The sequence below is a fragment of the Lactuca sativa genome, chromosome 9, assembly GCF_002870075.4.
Source record: "Lactuca sativa cultivar Salinas chromosome 9, Lsat_Salinas_v11, whole genome shotgun sequence".
In the NCBI taxonomy this organism is placed as follows: Eukaryota; Viridiplantae; Streptophyta; class Magnoliopsida; order Asterales; family Asteraceae; genus Lactuca; species Lactuca sativa.
Window position 1 is genome coordinate 206,016,621 of NC_056631.2, and position 12,002 is coordinate 206,028,622.

Genomic DNA, 12,002 nt, shown 5'->3' on the forward strand with positions numbered 1-12,002 from the left:
TACCAAACTCACAATATCCGATTTTTGGTGAAAAGTCAAGTATTAGTGAGATGGATATTGATTTGGAGCTAGAGTTTGACAAGTTTGATGATGGGGGTCAAGACATTAAAATTGAGGTTGATATCTATCTATCGGATAGAAAGGAAAAAAGGGACCCAAAGTTTGATCTTTTGGGATGGTGGAAAGTAAATTCAATCAAATTTCCTATACTCTCCAAGCTAGCTAAACATGTTTTGGCAATGCCAATATCAACAATTGCATTGGAATCGGCGTTTAGTACGGGTGGTAGAGTTATCGACAAGTATAGAAGTTCACTTAATACCGAAACCGCAGAAGCTTTGATTTGTACACAAGATTGGATAAGATGTACAAGGGTTGATCTTGAACTCGGTTGTTCTATGAAGAATAAGGACATAGATGAGTTTAATGAGAAGATGGCGAGTTTAAAAATTGGTAAGGTTTTCTTTATATGTTTGTTCATATTTCAAATATACTAATATAATTTTTTTTTTGCTTTTTTTTCTTCTAGGAAGCACCGGTGGAAAATGATGGATTTTGGCTAAGTTGTGGAAGTTGTGGAATTTGGTTATAGATGTCTATTAACTGATCCATAGTTGGAAAGTGAAAAAACTGGAAAAACTTTATTTTTGTTCTTTAATCTGTTGCAATTTTATCGATTTTGGGTCAATCTAGTGGCTATGTTGTTGACTTGTTTAAACTTGTAATTTTCTACTTTGACTTGTTGCAATTTATGCCATTTAAATGGCTATTGGCCTAATGCCATGGTTAAGTAGTAAATGATATTATTGGCTTTTAAGATGCTAAATGAATATGGTTATTTACTTATTTTAGACATACAAATTTTCCTAGTATTGGGCCATTTTAGTAGTTTGCGGTTTAAAACCGAAACCGCACCATTACAAACCGCAACCGCAAATAAAACCGCAAAAACCGTACAGCAAAAAAAACCGCACCTAATGGTTTTACATAAAGAAAAACCGCACCTAGCGATATGAGTTGCGGTTTTAGGCGAAAACCGCACCATGCTCACCCCTACCTAGAAGAACACACCCAAACATGTGCATCGGGATTAGCATGTAGATATCCTAAAGGGTGCACGCCACGTAGACTAACTCCTAGCTTTCAATATTGGAAAGGCTTGCAAGAGATATTTAATGTTAAAATAATGTTTCTCTTTTAAGAATTTTCTACTTAATCATATTCTTATTACATTAACATATCTATACTACCTTATAAAAGAAATCTTATTATTTCTATAAATAAAACTAATATAATAATAATATTTTTTTAAGACGTTCAAGTCTTTAAACTTAAAGTACAACCAACTATTAATATAATAATATTATAATATATATCTTACAAATGATAATGCTAGGGATACAAATATTAAAAACACATTTAAATTAGTATTTCCTTATTTTTAAGGATTGAATTAGTATTTTCATCAATTTTGACCCAACTTGTACTCCTAAAATATCTCTTCTCTGGTATCTGGTGCATTCGAAATCTGAAACATTTTTTTTCGACAATTCGTTTGAAATTTAAAAACTCATTCAAATTAGAGTTTCCTGATTTTTTGCATAAAATATAATTGACTGGAGACTAATTCAAATCTTCATCTCCTTTTCCTCCATGGAATCCACCACCACAATATTTTTTGGTTTTGACATTGCACTTTTTATTTTTGTGAAACCGAACGATAATGGTGCAAGTGTTCTTAGAAATATAACATGTCTCCGAATGGAACTAATTGCTTGAAAGAAACTATTCGCCGCCGCCGTTTTGTGTGGGCAAACGGCTAGTTAATATATATACAAATTTTGTTTTTCGAATTTCATTTTATTTGTGTTCTTTTATATGTTTACGTTAACTTTAATTATTATTTAATTAACAAATATTAATTACTAAGGCTTATTTAAAACATATAATTGTAAACATATTAAATTATAAGGAATACAACTATTTAATTTAAATGTAGACCATAAAAATACACGAAGAATTGAACCTAGAACCGGTCATCAGACCGGTTCAACTAAAAAACTAGTTTATATATATATATATATATATATATATATATATATATATATATATATATATATATATATATATATATATATATATATATATATATATATATATATATATATATATATATATATATATATCAATTTTTTAACATCATAGTCATAGTTGTCAAAATCGCGATCCTGATCGTAGGATCGTACGATCCTATGATCCTAGGTATGAAAAACGATCCGGATCGTAAAAGGATCGTATTTGGGGTAGGATCGCAGGTAAGATCGTAAGATCGTAGGTAGGATCGTAGGATCGAGATCCGATCCGATCCTACCTTCCTTTGATTTTTTATTTATTTTTTTTTTTTGCAAATGAAATTTTTTTTACCACTTTATGCCTTTTATCCTTTATCAATCTACTATTTATCATTTTTTATTGTGACTTATGACTAATATTTTGAAGTTTTTATAACTTTTGAATGAAAAACTAAATGTTTGAAATAGTTTTCATGATTAAATATTATAAATTAAAATTATATTCTATTTTGTGGGATCTTAGGATCTCGATCCCGATCTTGCAAACCCAAAATCGATCCTAAGTAGGATCCCGATCTTGACAACCTTGATCATAGCCCTTGAAGTGCACCAACCGGGAATTGAACCCGAGTCTATAACGTGGAAGGGTAGTATTCTACCACTAGACCGTTAGTTGGTGTCTTTGTGTTTATTATCGTCATCTGTGGAATCTAGCACCCAAAACAACCACATTTGCATAAATTACCACCATTTTCAAGACTAAAAAAAAAAAAAAAAAAAAAAAAAAAAAAAAAAAAAAAAAAACTTTGAAGAGTGACAAAACAGAAATAATTGACTAATCGAACATGCCCATGTACAGTTTATTTGATCATAAATAAAACTAATCATAACAAGTTCACAATCTTTACAACCAATCTTTAATGTTATAAACCTTATGATATCAACTAGTAACAAATACAACTAATGATCTTCAATGTCTCTTCAGCTCATAAAAACCCAGAACCACAAGAAGCTCAATCCAAGATTCCATTCCACATCCGAAATTACCAATAATCAACCGAAGAACATACACCATCCATATAAATTATGAAACCGATCAAAATCCCTAATAATCCCATATGCAATCCCCAATCTCTCACTATGACTCATAAGAATACAATATTTTCATCATTTTCATAAATCCTACACACACCTAGAAGCGCACCCCAAAACACTTGTAATACTTCAAACCTCATAGGCATTTGGTTGAAGTATGTAACTATCATAAAAACAATTTCATTGATACAAATCTAAATATATGTACTTGTCCATAGACCATAGTGGCAGTGTATACAAGTTTAACAGTCAATGGGATTGTTATACGGGATAGTTTCTTAAGAGATATTTTTGGTATTAAATGAGTTTAATAAGTTCATCTTTGTATAGAAAGTTGTGCCCAAAGAAGCATTGGTTCATAAGTACTAAATATGTTTATTTTCCAGCCAAAAAAACAAAGAGCTCAGTAAGGCCTGCAAAGTCTTCACTCACAGATCAGACAAGTCTAATGGACCCCTCCATTATAAAGGCGTAAATCATCACAGCTCTTGAAAATGCACCAGCCGGGAATCGAACCCGGGTCTGTACCGTGGCAGGGTACTATTCTACCACTAGACCACTGGTGCTTTTTGTTTTATATCTTACATCTGACGTACAACACTAGTAGTAGTTTAAAGGTTGAAATATATTTACTAACTACTTTTCTTTTCGAAATGGAAACACAAATCAACAAGCATGTTTCATTTCTTTTGAATTTAAACTACATTAACATGCTAAACAATATCACATCAACAATTAAGGGATATATTATGGTATTTACGCTTCAAAGTGTATTGCTAATTCCCACAATTATTTACCCTTATGAATTTTCAGTCTACTTTTTCTTTTTCAAATGCAAGTAAATGCAATAAACCAACCTTTTTATTGCAAAAGATGAACTCATTTCAAGGCTCATTAATTTCAGTTGAACCCTTTTAATTGCACATTACAGATCATTAAAGTGAATAAATTACTACCAACAGGATTTTTCTTTATCATATCTTATTAGAAAGATTGTATAATAAGTGTGGTATATCAAGATGTATTTCAAAATTACACAAAATCTCCTAATTAGAAAGATAAACCCTTATCAATTATCATGGATAAGAATAAATTACTATACATCTACACTCAGTTTTTTTTTATTTTATTCAGCAAAAATTACAAACTAATCAGTTTCTTTTGCTTGAACAAATCCCAAATCATATTATCAAAATAGTTTATTTCGATTTACTTTGATCTTACAACAGAAGGTAAGGTTTAAGTGATTTTTGGAGAAAGATAATAATTATACAAATAAAGTACTTCAATAAAAATTACAAGATTGAAAAATAGGGGCATTCCGAGAATCGAACTCGGGACCTCTCGCACCCGAAGCGAGAATCATACCACTAGACCAAATGCCCGATTGTTGTTTTTATGTATTTCAGTATCCTTCAATAATACTCATATTTCTGACTGACGTATGTCTTTTGGTTCTTTCTAAGTTCTAAGTTATTTTTTTGTCATAAATATTAAAAAATTTCAGATACTGAAAATTCAAATGCTTATATACTAACATGGATTATATTTTCTCACATGCATATTCATGTATATCATCTGTTTGTTCTTATTTTTACCATTAATGAAATAGGATTTTTGTTAAAAACAAATAACCGGATGATGCATTACTTATCAACTAAATTCATTGCTAACATTCATAGTAAGTTCCTTTTTCACATAGCTTTACATCTGGAACTTACAAAGACAAGAACTTTGTAAACTTAGCGAATTAAAATGAAAATTTCTTTCACTTTGATCTTTTAGGTGATTCATTTTATTGTTTGGTTTGCTTCCTTCCATAATGATAAAGGTGAGCAAAAAACAAGCCTAATCGAATGTTCAACCTGTCTCAAGCTTAATCGTAAATCTTATAACTGATCATGGGCCTAAAGTCAAGAAAAATGTAGTATTTATTTAACCACGGACACATAAGTGATTACAAGGCACAAGCCTTTTTAACTAATTTCCTAAAAAAATATTTATTTAAAGTTATCACCTTATAATATTTTTCAAAAAAAAGACGTGTTCGAGCTTCATTATGATTTTCGAACTCTAATTTTCTAACAAAAAGCAATTTTGATAATTGTTTTTACTGAATCTTCAAACCCCCTTTTTGAACATGCTTTTCTTTCGTAATTTCGAACAGGCCAAAAAAATCAAACTTGAAGGTGTTTGTTTTTCTATTTAACGTTGATGTTTTATATAATTTTAAATGCATAACATGTTTTAACTTCCAAATTTCCATAATGTCATGGAATGCAATATATCGTTGTGGAATGTCATATAACTGTTTTGCAAACTACATATATAATTTCCGTGTAAAATGTGTAGTGTGAAATTAGGTTTTTCACGATTTAGTTTTTATCAGTGTCATCAGGTAAAGAAGACAGTGCATGAGGGAGTTGCAGGCTAAGGACTTGTAACATGCAAGGCCGGCCCAAACACCTGGGCGAGTGGGGCAAAGGCCCAGGGCAGCAAGCTGGGAAGGGGCATCATTTTAGGCCTGGTACTTTTAGCATGTATAAAATTTAGCCCAAACTTAAATGTGGCCCAAAGCTCTAGAATTCCTTAATCAGTTCAACCACTTAGGGTGGGCGCTAGAATTGAGAGACGGATGCACGCCAGCCACTCTTGCACAATAAACGAGAATCACTTCGATTCTTGAGCATCGATTGATTTCACTACAGATGCATCACATATAGTGGTTTGGTGGAGTAGAGAAGATGTTAAGATTCAAGACGTCAAGACTCAAGACGAGACTCATGGCTGCTTTTAATATCTAGGCTCCAGCATTTAAGATAAGAAAAAAAAAATAGAAAAATCAATATCCCATCCTCTTTTTCCTTTGATTTATTTTTATATGTTATCTAATTTGATTTCCTACGTGCAGTCTTGCTAATTAATTGATTTCTGGAGACTTGATTGTCGGAGAGATTCTTTGGAGACTTGAGAAGCAGGGATGGAATTTTTTGTAAGGTATGATTCATATTTCTGGAAAAGTGGAAATCAAATTTATGAAATATGGACTTTTGTTTCTTACTTCGGTAAATCTCATTTCTTTCTTATTTATGGAGTTCATTAATTTAATATATTTTTTTATTTCCTGTAAATTAAATATATTTTTCTGGAAATGAAAGTTCCATTGTTTCATAATTATTTTTCTGAAAATGAAAGTTACATTGTTTCCTAATTATGTTTCTAGTTACATTTTTCCTGGAATATTGAGTTCATTAGTTGAAGATTTGTAATTTGTCCTAAAATTACATTTTTCCTCATTCAGAAACAACTTTAGTTTTTAATGTACTAATTTCTATGTTGTTTTGGTTTTAACATTGTTATTATTTAGATTGTGGACCGGAGCAATGATGAAACCAAAGAAAACAAAAGAGAATCACGAAAAAGGAATAACATTGAGTGTTGTTGATGCTATTTGGAAATGAGAAAGGGCATCTAGTTTTTCAAGGTCAATTAAAATGCAACATGGCACATGTGATTAATTTTATGTTTTTAAACGAAGTATATTTGTGTTAAGGGACTCAAGGTTTATTTATTTATTTTGAATAGTAGTTTAATGTTAACAGTCAAAAGAATATTACATACTCACATTCGATTTTGATAAGTGTTATAAGCAAAAGTAGTTGTTTCGAGTTTGTTACTATTATGCCTATGCTATTTCTAGTTTTATAGTTATTTTTACCAAAAGTATTGAAGGTTCGGTCTTGATCCTATATATAACCTCTGACTTCACCCACTTTTGAAACGCAAATGAGTAAGGGTCCGGTTAATGGAAAGTGATTAATAAACCATGTTCTTTATTCGTTTACCTCCATGTTTTCTTAGAAACTATAAAACAGGGGCATTATTTTCTTATCTCGCCCTGGGCATGGAAAACCAATGGACCGGCCCTGGTAACATGTTGTCCCAAATGAAATGCCTCACAGGCAAAGGAAACTCGGTTTTAATGTCATGGTTGTCCTATCAATTTTTACTTATGATTTGATCTACAGTTATTTTTTTACCCAAATGCCAAAAAAAAAGGAAAAAAAGTTGTAAATTGCCCTTTGTTGGTTCCCATCAAAACAAGATGAAATGGTGTGAAATGGCTAGAAAAATAAAAACTGTAAGAAGAGATAATAAGATCCCCAAATATTTAGGAATGTGTATATAGTTCTTGGTTCAATGTATGTGTCGGCGACTAATCTTGCACTCGAGTTGCCATTGTCCAAGAAGTAAGTATTTATTCCTAAATCTTTGAAGCTATTGTTATTAAACCAACATCTATCCTCATTAGGGAACTATTGTAACATGTACATATTGTGTTCAACTTATAATATGTATGCATTAATTTCCATAATTCATTATGTTTTGGGAAATATTTCTAATATTGTTACAACTATTTTGTATAAATTAAAGAATTTATTACAAAGTAACACACCAATTACATATAACCAACATATACTATTGAATTTAAACGTCTCATAAATTGATTAAATAATATAAATAAGTTCCATACAAACAAAAAATTTCCTAAAGATCTACCAGGTTGTCCAAAAGAGCTAGGAATGACATTTACCTCTTCGGTAGATAAGAACTCACCAATACATTTCACCTAAGTTATCATCAAACCAAACCAAGAGACAAATAAGCATTTGGGCTTATTTGGAATGTATTCAGGATCTTGACAATTTTTTAACGGCGAGTTAGTATATGTTTGGAATTGAACCCAATACCTCTTTATTAGAAACATCTTATTAGACATCTTGTTAGCCAAGTGGGCTGGCCCCAATTTGTCTTCAAGATATGGACATTAGGAAGCGTTGATCATTATGTCAATGAATAACAAGGACCTTTTTATTCTCCTCAGTTTCGAACATATTTTCCCAATGATTTTCGACCTCGTTCTTTAAATATGTCCCAAAAGAGGTCATATGCACTTTTCTAATGGCATATATAATAGTTAAATTAACGAAAACTTAGTACATATTTTTTTCAAACTTGTGACCTTTATGTTTCTTCTATCATACTCCATACTCCATATCACTACTTATAGGATTACAGCTGCTAAAAAAATTACTAAATAATCTTAAGTTAATAGCACACAAAAACAATATAAACATGGACCAAGGGATATGTCTATACAAACTATTCACCATCAAACCACAAACCAATTTATTATCTATCTATCTCTCTTTCTGTTTCAAGACATCGAGCTTTTTAATAGTTGTGTGGCTAAAATAAGCAACTCCACCATCTCAAAACCAGTTGCTGACACGGCATCAACTTTCCCCTCACTTGTATCCAACTCATCTGACCAACTTACAGGAACACAAACCGTCTTTAAAAGTTTTGCCTCTGTCTCAACATTTTCAATAATGTCTGAAACCGTATTCGATATTGAAACAGATTCTTTAACCTAACAAGTTTCACAACAATTTATTATTGATCAATTATCAAATATTCCAATATTTAATCTTTTAAGCGTACACTTCTTTTTTTTCAATCTAAATTGAATATTGTAATTGTCTATTTATAAATGTGAAACGAACATTGTGACTACACTTACATCCCAAGTGTGAATTTTTTATTGTTATCGAACTTATAAGGTTAAAATATTTTTTTATAAGTTGATAAGAATAATAAATTTGTTAGGACTTTGTAATTTAAAACAAAAAATTACCAAATTATATTTGTATTTGAGTTAACACTCCCTAGGGTTTTTTTTAGACTACAATGTTGTAATAGGAGGAAACAAACTTGGATGCTATAAGCTTATAATTAACAAATAAATGAAAGAATATTCGTGTTACTTGCATTTTACCTTACTTAACTTGATAGAAAAAATAAATATAATTTATATAATTAGGAGCATATAAATAAACTATATATTAACATAAATGAAATTATTACCTTAATGAGTGATAAACGAAGTCTACGAACTGTACTAGCTAAATGTTCCATGCTTTTCAAGGTCTCCATGTGTGATATATATTCAACCTTCATTCTGCATAACATATTATCTAAATATATAATCAATAAAAGAATATAAATACATGAAAAATTAAAAAACAAGAAAATCCACAAACTTTGCAAAATCCGTGGTAGCACTAGAACTGTTCTTGCTGATATTTTGTGCATAATCTTGTTGAGGATAAAAGCACTCGCTAAAGTATGTCTTTTTTAACAAACTTTTTAATCTTCCATCTTTATCATGAATCATGTTTTTCTCTTCTTTATCAATTACAAGCTTATCCTCATTGAGTTTCCTATAGTCATGTCACAAACTCTAAAATCATAAATAAATAAATAAATAAAAATGTTGGATGAAAATTATTGTTTAAAGACGGAAATAAAGAATTAAACATACTCTTGTAGTAGATTGTATTCCTGCTTCAATTGTGCCAATTCCATAAGAGCAACCACCTTTTCATTTGTTACCTATTCAAATATTGTACACATAAATATAATATGAAACTAATAATATTATAACAACTATTGAATTAAAAAAAGGGAATGAACATGAAATTTACTCGAGTTAAATTTTTTTGTAGCGTCTCCATTTCACTTTCAAGAGCTGCTTTTTCGTCGCTCTCTAACAAATATCTCTCTTTTAGGGTGTTCCACATGATGATTTTAGCAATTAAATTTTATTCCTCTATTTTTGCGCTGTCTTTGAACCCTTTTAATTAAAACTTGAAAGTCCCACAAAATATTTCATGCAAGCATTCACGTCGTATTCTGAATGTCACAAAAAGTAATAGTGATCATCAAAATTACAGCGTAATCAATGAAACTTAAACTAGGTTAAACAATAACATATTGTGTAATTTTTGAACATGGTGAGATGCAAAACCCTGTGGATGTAAAATTAGGGCATATAAGAGCAAATAAAGTTACCTGAGGAGAAAAATTCGAAGCCCAAATAATCAGAATTAATCAGATGAACGAGAAGGAAGAAAGACAGGTTCTTGTTCGTTTATTGCTTCCTGGCGGGAGAGGGCTTCTATATTAATGAATTTGCTTTTTGTTTCATTTCTTTTTCGTCAACAAAATAATGAACTTTAGAAAATAAACAATTAAAAACTGAAAAACATGTTTACTTTTAGATGATGAAAGATACCATTATATAGATAAGAGTAAATTACACAAATGGTCCCTATGGTTTAGGCTAATTTGTATATTTAGTATTTACTGTTTGTTTTTGTTACGTGTTTTGTCCATTGCTTATCTAAAAAGACTATTTTGTCCTTTTTTTAATTTATTTAAATAAACACACCCACAACCAAACCCCCCCCCCCCCCCCCCCGTTCAACTTACCTTATCTACATCATTATTTTTTTCTATTTAAATAATAATCTTTTTAGATAATACATAGACTAAACGTGTAACAAAAACAAATAATATGGACCTTCAAAGTTAAAAAAAAAAAATTAAGGATCAAGCACTCAAATTATCTCAAACCATAAAAACCATTTGTGTAATTTACTCATAAGATAAAGGTATTTAAGGGTGTTTGAGGTCACAACTAGTTAATCTAGCTTATTTTTTGAATTTTTTGAATTTTTTAAATTGTTTTGTTTGACTAATTTAATGTAGCTTATTTTTTGAATTTTTTAAATTGTTGTGTTTGACAAACCTAAAAATAGTTTATCAGCTAGTTTTTCATAAGTTTTTTTAAAAAAATTCTTAATATACTCTTAATTAATTATAGAAAAAAATATATTTTTTTAAATGTTCTTTTATGTTATTTTATATCTTTCAGCTAACTTATCAACTAATTTTATCAAACTTGATTTTTTATCAATTAGTTTTTCAGCTATCAGCTAATGTTCCAACTATCAACTAGTTTTTCAGTTAAATGTTATTACGCCAAACATAGCATTAGTAAGATTCCAGTTTTTTTTCTAAGACTCTAAGTTATTTTTAGTCGTAAGTGTTTAACATTTCTAGTTAATTAAAGTTCAAATACTTATAGAGTAATATGGATTATAATTTTCTCATATGCATATTCATGTATATCATCTGGTGTTCTGTATTTTGTACAATTGATGAAAATAGAATTTTTGTTAAAAATTAATAATAATAACTTCACGGTGCATTATTTATCAGCAAAGTTACCTTTTTAAAAAATTTTACATTTGGAACCAACAAAGACAAGAACATTGTAAACTTAGCAATTAGCAAGCAAATTAAAATGCAAACTTCTTTCACTTTTAATCTTTTAGGTGATTCCCTTCATAGTTTTGTTTGCTTCCTTCCATAATAGGTAGAGGTAAGAAAAAAACCGAGCTTAATTTGATGTTTAAGACTACTAGGTATGGGCAACATGTTATTACATGTTACCACACCCAAAAAATGTCATGTCAGCATCCTACTCATACATGGGTGTTATAACACCCAAGGTGGAAATGGGCAACATCTAATAACATGTGATAACACCAATTATTTTCTATTTATTTTTTATTTTATTTTTTTGATGTTTTTTTTCTATATTTCGAATTTGTTTTTTTTTTATTTATATTTTAAAAGTAAAAATAAAATTTTAATAAAACTTAAAGTAAAAACAACATTAAAAAAATTACAACAAAACACAAAAACATTTAAAAACCTAAAAAAATAAAAAATAAAAAATAAATGATAAAACCTACATTTTTTGGCCTAAAACTATTCATCTTCGTTTTCGTGACCAACAAAGATGTAATCCGCCAAGTTTTCACGGAGTTGCTTGTGTTTTCACTGATTTTGAATATCAACCACTCTATGTAAATATTCTGATGTCCCTGGTTGAAATTGCACATGTCTTGGCTCCGTAGGCGA

General features: G+C 29.9%; 1 protein-coding gene, 1 long non-coding RNA gene and 2 other non-coding genes across 4 annotated transcripts; 1 reads left to right on the top strand and 3 right to left on the bottom strand.

Moving 5' to 3' along the window:
* Positions 1-3,662: 3,662 nt before the first annotated feature.
* TRNAG-GCC (transfer RNA glycine (anticodon GCC)) lies at positions 3,663-3,733 on the bottom strand. The gene has a single exon. It is a non-coding gene; the product is annotated as a tRNA-Gly (tRNA).
* A 747-nt stretch (positions 3,734-4,480) lies between these two features.
* Positions 4,481-4,552, bottom strand: TRNAP-CGG (transfer RNA proline (anticodon CGG)). The gene has a single exon. It is a non-coding gene; the product is annotated as a tRNA-Pro (tRNA).
* A 1,073-nt stretch (positions 4,553-5,625) lies between these two features.
* On the top strand, positions 5,626-6,843 carry LOC111910922 (uncharacterized). Its single transcript, XR_002856682.3, has 2 exons — positions 5,626-6,164; positions 6,535-6,843. It is a non-coding gene; the product is annotated as an uncharacterized LOC111910922 (long non-coding RNA).
* A 1,428-nt stretch (positions 6,844-8,271) lies between these two features.
* Positions 8,272-10,263, bottom strand: LOC111910936 (uncharacterized). The gene is made up of 6 exons (XM_023906734.3): positions 10,083-10,263; positions 9,716-9,923; positions 9,553-9,623; positions 9,272-9,451; positions 9,096-9,189; positions 8,272-8,601 (listed from the first exon to the last, which is right to left on the bottom strand). Exons 2-6 carry the CDS (start codon positions 9,809-9,811, stop codon positions 8,386-8,388), a joined length of 657 nt encoding a protein of 218 aa, XP_023762502.1. The 5' UTR covers positions 9,812-9,923; positions 10,083-10,263; the 3' UTR covers positions 8,272-8,385.
* Positions 10,264-12,002: the final 1,739 nt, after the last annotated feature.

Coding starts and splice junctions, on each gene's coding strand:
- LOC111910936 (XM_023906734.3), bottom strand. CDS start 9,811: ATGTGGAACACCCTAAAAGAGAGATATTTGTTAGAGAGCGACGAAAAA. Junction 9,624..9,715: donor TACAAAAAAATTTAACTCGA/GTAAATTTCATG, acceptor ATATTTGAATAG/GTAACAAATGAAAAGGTGGT. Junction 8,602..9,095: donor TTCGTTTATCACTCATTAAG/GTAATAATTTCA, acceptor GAAACTTGTTAG/GTTAAAGAATCTGTTTCAAT.